Consider the following 18,439-nt stretch of genomic DNA (forward strand, 5'->3'; position numbering starts at 1 on the left):
GGAGCTGGTGAATATCTACTTTATTTATCATTTTCACCCTCCACTTTCTCTCTGTATTCAGTCTTTTTCTCGGAGGCTCTGATGATCTTCGTGCAGCTGCATTCTCTCTTTCTCCATCTGGAGGCGTTCTCTCTCAATCTGCAGTCTGCTGCCTCAAATTTGAAGAACTGCAGTCTCTCTTTCTCCAGCTGCAGTCTCTCCTTCTCCAGTTTTAGCCTCTCCGTCTCCAGGTCCACCACTGACATCCACCCTTTACCTTCCTTCTCTCTCTCCCTCTGTCCATCATGAGTGCAGGATATAGAAGGTGTGGAGGATGAAGGCGGGCCCTGTTGAGGTGGCAGATTAAAAGAGGAGTCCATGTGCTCTGATTGACTGAGGAACAAAAGCTTCAGTCTCTCCCTCTCCACCTGTAACCTCTCTCTCTCCAGTTGCAGTCGTTCCCTCTCCACCTCCATCTGACGAAGCCGCTCCTTCTCCACCACCAGGCGCTCTTTCTCCACGGCCAGGCGTTCCGTTTCCACAGCCAGCCGTTGCTTTTCCAGCTCCAGGCGCTGTTTCTCAACGGCGACCAGAAACCCCGCGCCCATGTTCTCATGAGCGTTGAGTCCGCCGACAGCGTGAGGCGGCATTCCCATCAGGCCGCTGGTCAACGGCAGATCTCTGTTGGTGGTGGAGCTCGGAGCCTTGAAGGAGCCGAGTGTGCCTAAGTCACTGTTGGAGTAAACATCACTGACGTGCCCCTCACCACGTGACTCGATGTCACAAAGGAGGGAGGGAATATCATCTTCATCTATTTCTCCATCTCCCACATCTCCATCACCATCAAGCTGGAGGGAGAGAGGGACAGGTAGGTAGTATTCTGTATCTCAGGGGTTTATCTTGTAAGTGATTTACACTTAATGCAGTAAGACTTTACAGTAATAACACTGTTAAAATGAAATAAAATGGAAGATTATTTCAAGCCATTAATGATAAAAAAAGAAAGAACTAACACTACAAGTAAGTCAAAGATTTTTTTTCAAGATAACTATAAGCAGACCTTTGTGCAATCACAAAAAACTTTCAGTTTAACCTAAATCCTTATTGAATTAACACCTCTTACATTTAATTTCAATCTCCACCTTCTGAACCTACATGAGTCCAATCAAAAGAAAGGATTAACAAGAGTCACTTCAGCTACTTAATGTGTTACATAACCACACTGATATACAGTATTAAAAATAACTACCTCTGCTGGTTAGGATATTCATTAAACTAATTAATACATCAGCAAATACTTGCATGAGGCTACTAGTCCTCTTATAACAGAAGTGGCTTTTGCATGAGCTCTGTATCAAAAAGAATTAAATTATCAGAGAGAATCACTGCCTCATTTTCATGCAAATTTATTCAATAGACTTCAATAGGTTTGATGGGGATACAGTGGCACAAAAAGTGGGTATGCACAGAATGTGGCGAATAGGGGAGCTACACTAGGGGGGGCGCCGAAGCAATGGGGGGAAAATTATTTCGAGTAGGAATTCTCTGTATGTACCAGCTTGTGCATGTGTAAATGATATCATCAACAACAGAGGTACGTTATTGATTAGGATTAGAAAAATAAATAAAGTTGTTTGTGGTTATCTTATTGTTCAGACAATTATCAATTTTTAAATAGATGGTGAATCATAAAACAGATCAATTATAAAACTTGGGAATGATACACTTGAGTTTAATGTCTTCACTCCAATATTGCTGTTGTGATCCAATCAATAACTGATATCCAATAAGGATATAATTTCAAATGTAATGTTTTTTATATGTGGTTTGGCTGCTATAGTTTTGAAACCTTATAAGTTTAAATAAATAGTATTTATTTCAATAGTATACTATTGAAATAAATAGTAGACTAGTTTAATTTGGTATTTGTGTAACATTGCATCCTGTGCAGTAATGTATCTGCATGTCTGCAGAAAGTAGGTAGTTGCACCCCTGTGGGGATATCTAACCTATTAAGTGAATCTGTGGGATGAGGGCAAAGCTTCTGTCTCGTGTTGTTGTCGTACACTCACAAAATAAACCAATGGATGATGTGTGTCTGTCTCTTACTCTGTATTCACTCATGTCATCCTCCATCTTCAGGTCTGGCGGGGCCATTAAGGCTTGACCACTGGGCTCCCCAAGAGCCGCCAGCTCCGGCCAGTCACAGTGACAGTCCTTTGAGAGGGCTGAGAGGTCAAGCAGCTGGTCGCACCCGGATCCCAAACAAGCTGCCTCCTGTTCAGGGGATGACTGGTCATACTCCGTCTTTGGGGCAAAAGACGAGGATGAGGAGAAGGAGAGAGAGAGCTCGGCCTGAAGCTGTTTCCTCTTCATCAGTGCACGCCAGTCCAGGTAACGTCTTTTCACCTGCAGAGGATGAGTTCTTTACCCAGCAGCTTTTTAATGTCACTACATCTGAGAGAACTTAAGACTAGAAGATGATAAAAGCGTGACTTGAACACAGAGATAAACAAACCTCAGCAGCGGTTCGTAGTTCACCCTCCCCCAGTGAGTTGACACCTCGTGCCACTTCTTCCCATGCCTGTCTCTTCAGCTCATTAACAGCTGTGTTCTGTTCAGATACAGAGAAGAGGAGAGTGATGATACATGAATAAGTTCTCGTCGGACCAGAGAGTACTGTCAGCAAAATAATGGAAATGCCAGTTTTCCATAAAACATAAGTCTGTTAGAGAAAACAACTGGTGTGCAACTGACTGAAACTGGATTTCAGGTGAAGTCTGCTGTTTATATATTAAACATACGTTTTTAACACAGATTTGTTATTATATATTTGACAAATATCTAAATTTAAGTTATTTTTCTAAGAAGAAAGGCCTGAGACTTATTTAAACAGCAGGACATTTGGCAGGTGAAAAGTAAACCATCAGTGCTCCCTGGTGGACAATGGAGATAGTGGGACAATGCTTCTAAATTATTTTACATAAACATACAGTATCTTGGTATCTTCTGCACTGCAGCCTGATGTAATGTATATTTGTGGCCTATCTTTGTGCTGATCTGTTAGTAGTAGTAGTGACTTGCTTTTTAGATAAGCATGTTAATGAACTCTGTGTCAAAAAAACCTAAACAAATGTATGCCGTGCTGCACATAAAATAAATCTAATAAAAATGAGTGCATCTTTTTTGTAAGTAACCGGTGAGCACACTCACTAAGACATACATGAAAAAAATGCCAATTCAACTTTGAGGTTACAAACAGCTGAAGAAAGGGAGAAAGTTGCTAATTAGACAGGACATGGAGAGTTGGCTAATTGGTCTTAGCTGTCGTTCTCGCTACTGTTGATCTGCTTAGCTTGGCACACACTTCAGACGACAGAGATCACAGAGAGTGATCAGAGAAAGCCTCCACCTGCTGTCTGGAGAACAACACATCCCTCCTCTTGTGGATCTCCCTGATGAGGGTCTGTGTTTCTCTCACGCTATAGTTGCTCTTCCTTTTCCTCTTCAGATGTTTCACCTGCAGGAAATCCAGCTTGACAGCAATGAGGGGACGGAGAGACAGAGAGAAATATCTTTGTCAAGGGGAGGTGAGGTAGGTATAGGTAGAAGGAGGGACAGAAAATTAAGGAGGAAGTAGGTTTGGAAGTGAAATGGATAATGGCAAGAGGGCTATAGACAGAGAAAGGTCATAGGATAGGAGCAAGGGGGTGACATCCCTCAGATGGAGAGCAGGGTGGATGTCTTTTGTAAAGGTTAGTCCATGTGGAGAAGTATAGCTTCCTCTTAAAACCACAACAGTTTTCATCAGGAAGGAACTTCACTGTCTCTCACAGTCCCTGTGATGTTTCCCACCTGGGAGACAAATCCCAGCTGTTACACACTACAAGCTGTGTAGTGGCATCTGAGACCAGAAGTTATGGAAATATCCAGCGGGAAGAAGTGTGGAAGCTGCAGAGGTCACACCAGCTGTGGTGGAGGAGTAAATCATCTGAAGCCTTGAGAGGGTTTACTTCTTGTCTTGATCAGGCCCTGATGTGATGCAGCTAAAGCCACAGAGAATTGTTATACCCAGATGTGCCGGGTTCTCCAACTATATTTTCTGGATTGGATCGCAGCCAGGCAAGTTTACAGGCTGAGAAAAACGATTACAAGCTGAAATGGTTCAGTAGTATTCCTGCAGGGAAAACAGAGAGTAGTTGATGTTCAGATTCACCACATTAAAAACCCTAAGTGTGAAAAAAGAATAATGGATGAATGATATCCTCTTCCTGGCCAAACACACATTATGCAAGCAGCAGCCAAATATCAACACACAGATTGCAAATACATAGTAAATGTAGTAAAATATATTATGTGTAATAAGTTACAGCCACATTCTTGTTACGTGCATACTTATTTTATGGTAGTGGGTTGGTGGCAAGATGCTCCTTGTATGGGACATTTTTAAATGGAATAATTCCTATGATTCTTTATTTGTGAGTGAGGGATCCCTCTCTGACTATATATATACACAGTACTGTATCTATTTGGTGAACAAAAATGCAGATTTTTCTTTTCTTCTTCTTTTTTGGGGGGGTTGAATGAAAACGTGGTGAATTTGCAGGTGCTGACATTGTCAGCAAAGAAATACTGCTGATGTACCAATTTCTCTGCAGCACCTACACCAGCATGGCTCTTATCTCCTGTTTAGCTACTATGCCACAAATAATATAAAACAACAATATGGGGAAAAAAAATTAAAATAGGTATACGCATAAAAACATTTTTCATACATTTGGTGTGCACGTTTGTTTGTTGCCCTTTGCACGCAAAAATACCACTATTCTACACTTGCTTCTATGTTAATGCCATAATGTAGGCTATATTCTAAATATTCCCAATGCAAATAACGATTTTTTTTCCCAGAGATATTGAAGTCTATGAGAATCTTGTTTTCTAACCAGACGAGCAAAACACATTTTCAGAGTCGCTATCAGAAAAGTAATGTCATTTTATACAAAGCCCATCCTCCTGCCACCTCTTGCGAAGCATTATGTGTGATATATTGTGAAAAAAAACTCACCTTGAGCACACAGATATACCGCAATCAAAACAACATCGGAGAAACGCAATTTTCATGCTACTTTCAGGGACGCCTCGGAAAACTGTGGTTTTCGAGTTTCAAGGTGTGCAGATTATTCAGTTACCGGTTGAAAAATGTCAGTTGAAATAGTCTTTGGTTATTATTCTTACTATTTCAGCAAGAATTACCTCTTTACGTTTGCCATTAAATTACAGAAGAAATGGAATGTTTACTCAGAGGTTTACACAATACAATCTATTTCCATAACCGGCAGAAATATGACACTTTCTCCGCTTTGACCATAAAACCTCTTGCATTTGCCTCTTAGGCTACATGTCATATCTCTGTTAACACTGAATAAATTCCACTCCAATTGAACGCGACTGCAACGCGGATATAAAATATTCCTGAGAGCATTTGAAGGCATCGTCTGTCGCTCGCTCTTATTGGTCAATCCTCCACCGCGCCCACATATGACGACATTGACTCTCGCCCGGGATCACTGGTGTCGCATTCAAAGTGTTTGGAGCATGGACGACCTGGTTTAATTAACAATTCACTTATCTGCTGCCATGACGCCTCCTGTGAGACCCTGAATGTCTCAGTTGTAACATGTCCTCACTGTCAACTGATCAAACCCATAACTCCAGACAAAATCAACGACTCCTATTAGACATAAGTAAATGTAACAATATAAGGACCATTTTTTCCCTGACCCCATTAAACATGATCAAAATGCACAAACACACCTAGGCTACATGATTATATGGGTTAACCATGAGCTAGGACATTGTCAGTTACATCATAAACTGTACTGTCCCACCCTCCACCTCTTCATTGTGCCTCAGACCATTTCACATGGGGGTGTTCACGGGGGAAGCAGTTTTTAAAGACGAACTGGCAACTTAACCTTTCCTCCTCATTGTGTTCATAACAAACCAAGCTTTGTCTCCTTCTGCATCTCATCAGGAATCAGCAGACGAGAACGGGTCCTGATATTGCATTAGTGAGGATGCACCTTATTTGTTGTCCTTTATCCATTTATGTTATTTTTCTTGTTAATTTGTATCTTTTATCTTTTTTGTATCTTATCTTATCTTATCTTATCTTATCTTATCTTATCTTATCTTATCTTATGAGAGTGCTAAATTGAATTAAATTTTTGGAAGCAAAAACGTATGTCCTTGTGATGAAGTAGCCTATGGAATGAAGTATGTAGGTTCACAGCAGAATAAACAAACAAAATGTCCTCATACAGAATAGGCTAATTGTTTGGTTCATAGTTGGTCATTGTGAAGATAACAGGAAGAGGAGGCAGTCACATGTCATAACTGACCGTGAATGAACTAAACGATGAGCTCATTGGTGAGTCAAACAATACACAGATGTCTTAACATCTTTATTAAAAAAATAAACCTAAGTCTAAAGGAGGGGTATCTGTAAGGGTTAGTTATCATTTGTAGTTCTTCAGATTTTATTAAATGTAACACTATTTTTTGAATAAATTGTATTAAATTAAAATCTTGCCATAGACAACATGTATGTAGTTTTTAGTTTAAGACCAGATGGATGAGGGGCAGGGGCAGTCTGTCCAGGATTTTCAGGGTGAATTCTGCAAACCTGATCCCTCATTCAATCAACACTACTATGCGATTTTAGTCAAGATATTCCGATCTATTCATCTGAGATATTTGTCAGGTTTTTGTTGCAGTGACCACATGTGAAATGAAACAAGTGCAGAGAGCAGAGGGTAGCAAGTAAGGTTAAATCATTTCCTGTTCCCTGTTTTTGATGCTGTCCGAACTAGTCAGGACATGCATGATCTGTTTAAACAGAGTCAACAAGTTTTCTCTGATTGATTGTCCTTGTGATCGAGTAGTCTCTCTCCTGGCTGAAATCACCTCTATGGCCACAATACAATTCAGCAGTGTAGGCTATAAAACTAAATATGAGTGCATTAAATTGAATGCAAACAGGAGGCAACACAGATAGCCTATGGGTATTTTTTTTTAAATCTCTGATGTGATAATAAATCCTGAGAAATATACAAGTAAAACAGGTAGGCTACTGAACTGAACTAGATGTTTGTTTGTTTTTACTTCATTTGTGCACCCAATGCATCATGAATACAGAAGAAGAATAAAAGACAGACACTTATAATTGTAAAGAACTGAAGAAAAAAGCCAAGGCAAAAATAGAGACTGGGATACAACCCACGCGTAGCAGCAAACAGCCTTCTTCAGGGTGTACTGTAGGCCTAATCCAGTCTCTATTTTTAATGATGTAGGCTACTGATCTTTTAACCATTTTAACCATTTCGTCATGAATAGCCTAAGCTTTTTGATTTTTTGGTAGTGGAGTGCCTTGGCTTTTTTCTTAAAGTGACTAACCAAAGAGTACCCTCGCCAGATACTGAAAAAACTTCCTGAGCACCCTGGACCTTGTTGTTTTTTCTTCTTTTTTTCTCTTTGTTGTTTTGTTTCTCTGAAAACTTGATAGGCTAATTGTAATTTTTTTGGAGTTTTTATTTCCGTGGGTCATGAACGCAGCACGAAGCTGAAGGGGGCGGGGCCTGACATACTCGCTGGTTGTTGCAGCAGGGCACTGACTGAGTTGTATCGGTTGTATTCATGCTACAAAGTGACAGGTGGAGGCCTCCTCGCTGTCATACTTGGTGGTGTTTGAGTGGTTTTGTGAACCACTGAATGTCTCAGTTGTAACATTTCCACGCTGATGTTGTTGTTGTCGTCGTCAGTGAAACTCCCTGTATGCTAACACGCGATGCTAACGGTAGCTCCCTAAGTTGTGTGTGTGTGTGTGTGTCAGCAGCCTGAAGTTGAGTCAGTCGAGTCCACATGACAGTAGTGTGTGGACAGAGGTGAGGAGGAGGACAGACATGGGCTCTGTCCGCTGGGCTTTCCGCTGCGGGTCGTGGACACCGAGCAGGAGCGACTGGCTGCTCGCTGCTCGCTGCATCCAGAGAGAGGAGAAGGACCGGATCGGACAGTTTGTGTTTGCCAAGGATGCGAAATCAGCCATGGTGGGTCATTCAGTCATATCAGTCTGACTGGAAACTTTCTGTCAGCTTGCTCTGTCATCACACTTGTAAACTGTGGTGTATTCTATGTGATATGCAGCAGTAGCCTAGCCTATATCCACTTAAAATATAGCTATCAATAAAATTATTAATACAAAACTATCTAGGCTAATAGTCATGTCAGGGGTGTAAAACGAGCGGTGTGAAAGTTGCAGAGAGAAGAGGCATAATGTTGAAATTGCACATTTTTCTAAAGAAATTTCAAGCTGTTCGTAGGCTAATATGTTTTTTAAAAGGATAGTTTATGTAAAACATCTTAACGTCCTACTTCTTTGCACTAAAACAAAGGGAAAGTTTTAGTTCTCAATATTTTAGGTTATTAGCCTACATGCGACATCCCTGATAGACCTCAACAAATTAGACTACACCACTGCTTGTAAGATATCTGTGTACATAATAAACCGTGTGTGTGTGTGTGTGTGTGTGTGTGTGTGTGTGTGTGTGTGTGTGTGTGTGTGTGTGTGTTGTGTGTGGTGTGTGTGGTGTGTGTGTGTGTGTGTGTGTGTGTGTGTGTGTGTGACCCCCAGGCTGGCAGGCTGCTGCTCCGGAGGTTCATCTGTGAGGGGATGGGGGTCCCCTGGGCAGAGATCAGACTGCAGCGCTCTCCCAGAGGGAAACCTTACCTGGCTGCACCTCTGAAGGTTCATCACACTCTGTCTTACCTCAGTGCATCATGGGAGAAACCCCTGGCTATTTAACATCTCTAATAATATTTCAGTTTAACACACTATGATGTCGTAAGCAGATACATACAGTATAAGTATTGTGAGTTTATTAGTGGGTATTGGTAAACAGCTCCACCTGTTAGTGGAGACTTTTAAGCAGATAATAAATGATAACTGGATGAGTTATGCTTATATGACTGAATGTACACCCATAAACCCTTATGTTGCTTTGCTAAATCATTTTTACACTCATCAGTCTACACTAAATATCTTGTAACCCTGGGCTAGATAAATCATCTTGGGTTACCTTGGATGTACATACTCTATACTGTGTCATGTAGACACAGGTGGGTTTATTTACTTGCTGTGTAGAGCAGTAAAGTGTGTAGTCTGTACACTAATTCCCAGCCCAAGACATATTATGTAGAAAAACACTGCAGTCTGAATAGTTTTGTCAATTATGTTTCTGTATTTCAGTTTATAACTTCGCACAGAACCACAGTACATTCCCTACAGATGTTTTTTTTGCCTTATAGTTGATTGTATTAACTATTGCAATATCTCTGATCCCCCTTCTCACTGTCTGAACCCAGGTCAGTTCAGATGCAGGTGGCGCCTGGAGTTTCAATGTCTCCCACCAGGGGGATTACGCCGTGCTTGCTGCAGAGCAGGGGGTGCAGGTGGGAGTGGACATCATGAAGACCACCATGCCAGGTACATGCTGAGATTAACATTTAAAGTAGCAAGAATATCAGTCAGTACTTATAGACAGAGATGAGCTTTTATAATCTGTCCCCAGGTATGAATTTACGCGAGCTGACTACAGTAAAGTATATATCAAGGGTAAAAATACTTCCTCCTTAGCAACAGCCTGATGTCATCTCTCATTGTATTTTTCCATTTAAATTACAGTACATCCCAGGAGATCCAAAGACACTGGCTGAAATATTATTATAAAGAAGTGAGCGGCTTGAACATCAAACCACAACAGTCTGCGTCAGCTGTCCAGTTCAACCATCTCATACTAGTGATAATGAACCAATATTAGACAAATGTGTTAGTTCTATCAGTGTATCAAGTATAGAGCAATGTGTATTTTCCACTTTGACCACAAGGGGTCAGTGTTGTCTTGTGGATAAAAGCATCAAGCCAAGACTGCTTTTGTGTGTGTGTGTGTGTGTGTGTGTGTGTGTGTGTGTGTGTGTGGGGCCTACATAGACCACATGCTTGTCAGTACACATGAATTGTAAAAACTTTGTGTGTTTGGACAAACCCTAAGAACTCAATTTTTCCTGCTTTTCCTCCATTTTCCTCTCATCTCTTGATGCCATCCCTTCATTCCTTCATCTCCCTGCTCTCCCTCCCTTCTGTCTTCATCTTTCCCTCTCCCTCCCTCCCTCCCTCCAGGTAGCAGCTCTGTGCCGGAGTTTTTCCGCATCATGACTCGTCAGTTTACAGCACACGAGTGGAGCAACATCCAATCAGCCAGCTCCGAGCAGCAGCAGCTCGCCGCGTTCTACCGCCACTGGGTAACCATGACAACCATACTACCCTTGTCGTTACATTGCATCGCTGCTGCTGTGCCCTGCAGGCGGTGTTTCTTTTTTTTCTCTCCTTTTTTCGTATATGTGTGTGTTGGTGTGAGTGAGAGGGATAATGAAACATGGCAAAATGTCATTGTCAGTGTCCTTTGAGACACACATTTGTCTTTTCTTCACATTGTAACATATTGTGCATTTCATCCTAACAGACACACAATAGTCCTTTTTTTCTTTTTGTCTGTTTTCTCACGTCTCTCATTTTCTTTCTACTAAGACACACATACACACACACAGATGGACAGCAACAGTAATAGAGGTGCTAAGTAAAGATGTTGTGAGATTGAGAGGGCGGCACAGAGACGTCAAACTCTGATATCATCACCACTGTGTTGACTAATGGCAGAGCTCTACGGTTGCCATAGCGATTAGCCTTGTAATACTGTTATTGTGGCTCATTGGCTGCCGAGCAGGGTTGGATTTGGCTGGACACACAACACACACACACACACAAAGTCCCTCTTTTGTACTGTATGCACACACACTGTTATACATGTGTGCATAGATTCCCATCTGTTGCATTTTTAAGTTTTCGTGCCGCTGAGCCAAAATGTAGGACACACACACACACAGTCTGTCCTCAGCTCTGCCAGACATACAAACAATCTTTCCGTTTTTCTTTATGTGCCTATGATGATTTCCTGCCACTGATCACGTTCTCTTCCTTTCCACCAAGGCCCTGAAGGAAAGCTTCATCAAAGCCATCGGCACAGGTCTGGGCTTCAACCTGCAGAGGGTAGAGTTTCACCTGCCCTCTGAACCACTCACAGAGGGCCGAGCACTGCGTCAGACCAAGATGCATCTAGATGAGGAAGAAGAAGAGGACTGGATATTTGAAGTATGTCTGTTTGGCAACAGGTGCAAACTACACATCCAGATTCCTTTAACCCTTATGTGGTGTTCGGGTCAAATTGACCCGTTTCAAATTTTTACAAAAAAAAAAAATATACAAGGATACGACTTTTCGACCTGAAAATCCATGGCCTTGGCTTATTTTATGTGAAGAACGTGTGAAAGAAAAAAAAAATATTGACATGATATGCTACAATACCCCTACGCATTTATGTCCTTCATAGGATGTTCGGGTCAATTTGACCCGGATGAAATACATTGACTGACAGACAGGCAGATACACACACACACACACACACACACACACACACACTTACATGGACGCAGAAACACACAAACACACACACATATACAAACACACACACACACGCACACACAGAGACACACACACACTTACATGGACATGGACACAGACACACAAACACGCACACACAGAGACACACACACACTTACATGGACACAGACACACACAAACACATGGACACACACGCACAGACACACAGAGACACACACACACTTACATGGACACAGACACACAAACACACACAGAGACACACACACACACACACACACTTACATGGACACACACATGCACAGAGACACACACACACTTACATGGACACAGACACACACGCACGCAAGCACACACAGAGACACACACACACACTTACATGGACACAGACACACACAAACACGCACACACAAACACACAGAGACACCCACAAACACACAGAGACATGGACACAGACACACAAACACGCACACACAGAGACACACACATGGACACAGACACACACAAACTTACATGGACACAGACACACACAAACACATGGACACACACGCACAGACACACAGAGACACACACACACACTTACATGGACACAGACACACAAACACACACACACAGAGACACACACACACACACACACACACACACACTTACATGGACACACACACATGCACATAGACACACACACACTTACATGGACACAGACACACACGCACGCAAGCACACACAGAGACACACACACTTACATGGACACAGACACACACAAACACGCACACACAAACACACAGAGACACACACAAACACACAGAGACATGGACACAGACACACAAACACGCACACACAGAGACACACACATGGACACAGACACACACACACACTTACATGGACACAGACACAGACACACACAAACTTACATGGACACAGACACACACAGAGACACACACACACTTATATGGACACAGACACACACACACACACACAGACACGCACACACAGAGACACACACATGGACACAGACACACACACGCACAGACACATTATTTTTCATAGATAAACATGATTTATGCTATCCAAGGCTTTACTATAGTGGATTTTTTACATACATTATAACTTTATCACAAAAAACGAATGACACTTCCATTGTTAAATGTGATCTAGCAGAGATTAATTGCAAACATGATTCATGTATGTTATCTATATTGTTTGGAACTGAGATAAAGAAAATATATGTTGGAGTTTTTTTATGTAAATATTTAGTTCTATATTTATTTTAAAACCAACAATAATGTTCCGGGTCAATTTGACCCGAACAGTTCCAAAGGGTCCAAAATGTGAACATAACACAAGGGTTAAAAGCATGATGTAGTCTTGCTTGTACATTGAAAACAGACTAAAGATGTTCTGCTAACTACATTTTAGTGCGGGCATGCACAAATCCCAAAGTGAAACAGTAACATGTCTGTTTTGGAAGCAGCCTGCAATGTATTCTTCTGATGATCAGTTGCCAGATTTAAAGGCTTTCTGCCAAACTGCTTTATTTAAGATTCACTGGGCTTAATCCCATTTTAGATGTTTAATTTGGATTTTGTGTTCACTGATATATAGTGTCAGAAATGGGGTCGGTGCTCTTCTAAATGCTAATTTTTAATACAGATTCACAAGGAAAAAGGTTATTCATAGGGTTTAAAAGAATACTTATTGAATGATACTGTACAGTATCTCTATGGTTTTGCCACCAACTCTTTTCATGGTTAAGAATGAAGTTTCATCTCAGTCTAAAATTATTCTAAGAACTGCTTAGATGAATGGAAATCTTCCATTGCAAAATAATGCAATATAATCAAAAACTGCTAAAATTGTTGTTTTGGTAGCTGTTGTACAATTATTTTAAATCATTCATTTAAATTAGTAGGATTTGAGGCTTGCTCTCTAAATCAGTATTTGCAGACTTTATGAAACCATACAGCTTTAAAGCTGTGGTGGTGCTCCATGCGAAAGTATCTGCAAAGAGAATCACAGGTGGTCCCGCAGAGATGCACACAGACTGGATGGGTGGGGGGGGTTCTCAAGTGGCCCTGCAGGCTTCCAGAGATCAGAGGAGTGCAGCTTTCTGTCAGAGCAGAGTAATCATCTGTTACCATCACTCCTGTCCCTCTCTATTTCCCATTTCATCTCCCCCTTTTCCGCTCCTCTTGTCTTCTCTCTTCACCTTCATCCCCCCCTCCTCTCCACTTCTCCCTTTGATCCTCTCTGCAATATCTCCCTCCCTTTCTTCGCCATATCTCAGGGACGCCCGGAGGGAGATTCATCAAATTGGGTACAAATGCTCACTTGGAGTCAAGGATGAGCTGATTAGATGTTGGTGGTCAGAGGTCAAAGGTCACAAAGGCTAGCAGCTGACAAACAGCTCAGAAAACATGTTTTTCTGCCATAACACTAGAATTCAGCTGCTAATCATGACAAATGTTGAGCAGGAAAAATGATGTGAAGAGACAGTGTTTTAAGGGTTTAAATGTCACCTTCACTGTGACATCACAAATTCACCAATTTTCGCTGTCCATTATTCAATGCTGGATATTGTGACCATATTCCCAGTAAAGCCGTGGGGTCTCTATTTGTCCTCCCCTTCATCCCTCAGTCCTGTCCTCCATGCCCAGTGGTAGAGGGATTAGCATGGGATTGCTAAAAGGTTACACTAGTTTGAAAAGGCTTATGTCGCCTCTCGTCTCCTCTCCCATCCTCCCCCCTCTCCCCTCGAGGTCGTAGGGGTCTAATGCTGTTTTTGTGTCTGTGTTTTCACACCAGGGAATAACAGCTCACTTGTATCGATCGCAGTTTGCTGGTAATGCATGTGTCCTCTTTTTAACTGTAGATTGTAGGGCACAAGTGAAGTAACAGCAACTTACTGTACAGTATGTAGAATCTGTAAAAGGTGCAAAGGAGAAGCGATGCAGGTTGTTGCGAGAATAGTAAGAATAAATGAAGCAAAGAGGAAAAGAGTGAAAAAATATTAATTTGCCTATTTTTTCAAAACTGAGAAATCCCCCCCCCCCACAATTTTGCATTCATTTAATATTCAGTTTAGATGAAACTTGTCACATCACCATAGTTCCATGTTAGCACAAAAAATAGAACAATTGTTGAATGACACACCTTCACAAGATACACAAAAGAGCAGCTTAATAAGATTAATAGGGGCAAAACAACCAAATAGGGGATGACCAATTTGTCAATTAATTGATTAGTCAAAGAGCATTAGTAGTAATCTGAAACAATTGTAATGACCATTTACTTTTCAAACAAAAATTGAAAACATTATGACCTCACGCTGTTAGTACGCTGTTGGCAACATTTTTTATTTTCTAACATTTTTCTGAGTTGAGCAGCATTCATGCCTTTACTCAGCTTAAACAGAAATCTTATGTCCTCACACAAAAGGTTAACTTTGACAAATAAGTTAAAAGAATTCAATGAAACCATATAATACTGCATATAATTTACCCATGCATGGACTACCCACCCACTTTCCACGGTTTGACCAAGTGTGTAAGTTTTCTTAAGATGTTAAGATAACAGACTTCAGAATGTGCCAATGTGATTTAACCACACAAATACACAGTGAGTTTGGTGTCAGCGCTGAATACTATATAAAAACACAAAGGCTATAATTAATTATATTCTCATTCACCAGAAGCTCCAACTCATGCATTAAATAAAATGTCATATTTTAAATGCGTAATATCACAAATCCGCACGCATGACCTCACTAACTCATCTCACTGTTACCAGATCATCTGTGTGTCTCCTCAGCAACAGCATCATATCATCATGTATGATCAGCAAAGGATTGCCGTCCGTCACCTCAAGAGGTCAAACCAACTCCAAGTGAATCGATTTCTCGAATTTGCGTCATATACAAATAAACACACTCAGAGCTCTGAACGTTGGCAGGGAGATGAGCAGCAGTGTTGTTGACCTCACGTCCTCTTCCTCACTGTGTGCCGGTTCAGAGGGCAGATCTAAGACTTATTGCTTCCTGCTGACCTCTGGTGATGTCACCCCTGTGGGCTTCTGCTGAGGGACATAATAAACAGGACACAGAGACAGACTGTAACCACATCGGTGCTCTCTTATTTATTATCAACAGTGTTGAAAAAACATACACAACTCTGATTCAAATACAGTTCCTGCTGATTTCTTACTCTCTGCCATTTTGTAACTAACTCACACACACACATACACACACCATGACCACCTGTTACTCCCACGTGCACAAACTCAGCTTCTGGCCTTTACTGTCCGACTGTATTTTACCAGTATCAAAGGCAAAATACACCCTATTAAAACAGAGGGAGGATACTGGAGCATAAATTTATTCAGGTGCGGCTGCTAAAGTTTCAACATGATGTCTTCACTGTAATGAAATCCTAACAAACATCCATTTAACTTTTTCTTCATTTTGGTCTGGGATTTAATCCATTCTATACCACGTGTATACCAATTGTGTGATATATATTTCTAATTTTTAATAGGGTGTAAAAAGGAAGGACCTCCGCGCTTCAGCTTGACAAACTGTATGGACCGGTGCGTCTCAGGGCTGGAGACAGGTGAGTCGTGGAAACAGAGGGAGGACACTGGAGCACACGGTCAGTTTCTACTGTGACTGAGGGGATTTAAATCCCGTGCCTGCCTTCCTGATTGGAAGCACAGGGAACCGCGTCATAGACAGAAGGCTCACATGATTGGCTACATCGCACACTAATACGTACAAATGTTATACGGATGAAATACAATGTATCCATGATTCGAAGACATGAAAAATACACCAAATCACAGCAATACAAAAACCATGTCTGGGCACCATTCATAGAAAACAGGACAAACTCATTTCTTCGTTCAGACCATTTGGCTCCATGCTGTTCAAGGTAAAAATCCAGAACGCTTCCCTCTGCAGAAGATGTTACCACCCCTTGGTGGTGGAGACATTTTTTCAATCCCCCAGAATTTAAGGGTGGCAACTGAGCCATGTTTGGCTTGATCGTAATGTCTGCCTATTGCATAATTGAGGTTTTTTGTGCTCCGCGATCCTGACTTTGAGTAGTTGTTTAGTTTGTCTGACATACAGCAACCCGGTTGGTGTCCACCACCGAGGGGCGGTAACATCAACATCATGTTTTTGTATTGTTGACGCACCGGTCCATACAGTTTGTCAAGCTGAAGCGCGGAGGTTCTTCCTTTTTACACCCTATTAAAAATTAGAAATATATATCACACAATTGGTATACACATGGTATAGAATGGATTCAATCCCAGACCAAAATGAAGAAAAGTTAAATGGATGTTTGTTGGGATTTCATTACAGTGGGTGTTAACATGCTGAGAAATGTGTGTATTCTTTAAAATATGGATATAGGATGCAAATGCAGTAATATTATGTTTCATGTTAAAGGAAGGAAGTCAATAGTGAAGAGAAACATCCACATAGATTCACGTCACGCATCATAAAGCATGTTACATGTATTACTCACGTATATACTGTAGGGTGGATTTTTCCCTACAACTGCCACTGTGACATTTTTCAGTGAATACACATCTGCTCGATGTTTCCTGGTATCGCAGGCTCCATTTTCGCTTGGAGAGCCACATGTGAAACGCAGCAGTTATCTGACCGCACCTTCCCTCTGTCTTCTCAGAAATCATGCAGCCACATATTACATGGAGATATTCACATGTATTCGAGTGATTATGCATGAGTGGACGCAGGCTGGGTTAATATATGAAAGAACATCTGATAAGGATGAAGAACTATGCAGTTTTCATCATATTGTGTGTTGCTCTGAATTTTGAATGAGCTTAAAGGTGATCTTTTATTCAGTATGATATGCTAGCTATGCGTGTGTTTGCATGTGCTCATGTGTGTGTGTGTGTGTGTGTGTGTGTGTGTGTGTCATTGTGCAGGAGAGCTTGCTGGATAATGACCATCATGTTGCTGTGGCACTCGGACCAGCAGACGAAGCACACTCGGCGGTAAGGACACAAAACATTTACATGTTCCAAATTAATTTAAAAGATTTTATGTTACATATTTTGTTCATCTTCAGTCATGTTAAAGGCTCAGCAGGCTTTAATCAAGATTAATGATCTGTAGCAACACTAGCAGGCAGTCTCTTTCTATAATTAAACCTTTCTTCTTCTATGTCCAGCCTCATCCATCATCTCTTCCTCCTCCCACCACATTTACGCTGCTGTCATTTAGCGACCTCATCGCCTCAGCTTCACCTCTGACAGAGGAGGACCCCGCCTACTGGGACAGCTTCAAGAATAAGAGTGAAGCTCCACAGAGACAGAGAGAGACACACGTACACAGATAACCACCTGTCTCACACTAAACCACACCTGTCCATGTCCGTACACACACACACACACACACACACCTTTCAAAAGTGCAAAAAAGACACCCATGTACAATGACACCAGCTGATTTCTCATCTAACACAAGTCCAGTGAAGATTATTTATGAAGGCGAAAATCACAAATTTGTCTCGGAGGACTTCAGGATCTATCCAGCATGTGACGGCCTCGATCTTTAGACCCTCGGTTCAGGAACACACGAAGAACAACAGTCTCCGGCTCTGGCTATTACGCAAAACACATGCAGATTATGTAATTTTAGGATATGTGCTGAATTCCTGATTATTGATCATTGTGTGTTGCAACAGATCTTGAACTAACTCCCCCTAGGTCAGTGTTTCCATTTGTCTTTTTTTACTTTTCTTGCAATTATTGTGTGTTACTGTAAATGCAAAGAGACAGATAAAGCATCTGATAACTGCTGCACACTCCGTGGGCAGTATTATTAATATTATTTTTCAGATCATGATCACTTCTGAAATT

At 41.4% G+C, this 18,439-nt stretch overlaps 2 protein-coding genes across 2 annotated transcripts; one reads left to right on the forward strand and one right to left on the reverse strand.

Annotated features, from left to right (window-relative positions):
- msantd4 (Myb/SANT-like DNA-binding domain containing 4 with coiled-coils) lies at positions 1-3,518 on the reverse strand. The gene is given in 5 exon segments (XM_085795503.1): positions 1-149; positions 152-827; positions 2,089-2,388; positions 2,498-2,593; positions 3,392-3,518. Coding segments are annotated over 3 exon segments (1,035 nt in total). The 5' UTR covers positions 2,356-2,388; positions 2,498-2,593; positions 3,392-3,518; the 3' UTR covers positions 1-57.
- A 4,159-nt stretch (positions 3,519-7,677) lies between these two features.
- On the forward strand, positions 7,678-18,161 carry aasdhppt (aminoadipate-semialdehyde dehydrogenase-phosphopantetheinyl transferase). The gene is made up of 7 exons (XM_085795504.1): positions 7,678-8,084; positions 8,669-8,782; positions 9,400-9,520; positions 10,214-10,335; positions 11,081-11,242; positions 17,504-17,572; positions 17,749-18,161. Exons 1-7 carry the CDS (start codon positions 7,941-7,943, stop codon positions 17,914-17,916), a joined length of 900 nt encoding a protein of 299 aa, XP_085651630.1. The 5' UTR covers positions 7,678-7,940; the 3' UTR covers positions 17,917-18,161.
- The last annotated feature ends 278 nt before the right edge of the window (positions 18,162-18,439 follow it).

Source organism: Trachurus japonicus, chromosome 13, assembly GCF_045865225.1.
Source record: "Trachurus japonicus isolate A0001 chromosome 13, Traja_1.0".
Classification (NCBI taxonomy): Eukaryota; Metazoa; Chordata; class Actinopteri; order Carangiformes; family Carangidae; genus Trachurus; species Trachurus japonicus.

What these genes read in the sequence shown, in the direction of transcription:
- aasdhppt (XM_085795504.1), top strand. Translation starts at nt 7,941, where the DNA reads ATGGGCTCTGTCCGCTGGGCTTTCCGCTGCGGGTCGTGGACACCGAGC. An exon ending in AGGATGCGAAATCAGCCATG is followed by an intron (nt 8,085 to 8,668) that starts GTGGGTCATTCA and finishes TGTGACCCCCAG; the next exon opens with GCTGGCAGGCTGCTGCTCCG. An exon ending in CAGACGAAGCACACTCGGCG is followed by an intron (nt 17,573 to 17,748) that starts GTAAGGACACAA and finishes TTCTATGTCCAG; the next exon opens with CCTCATCCATCATCTCTTCC.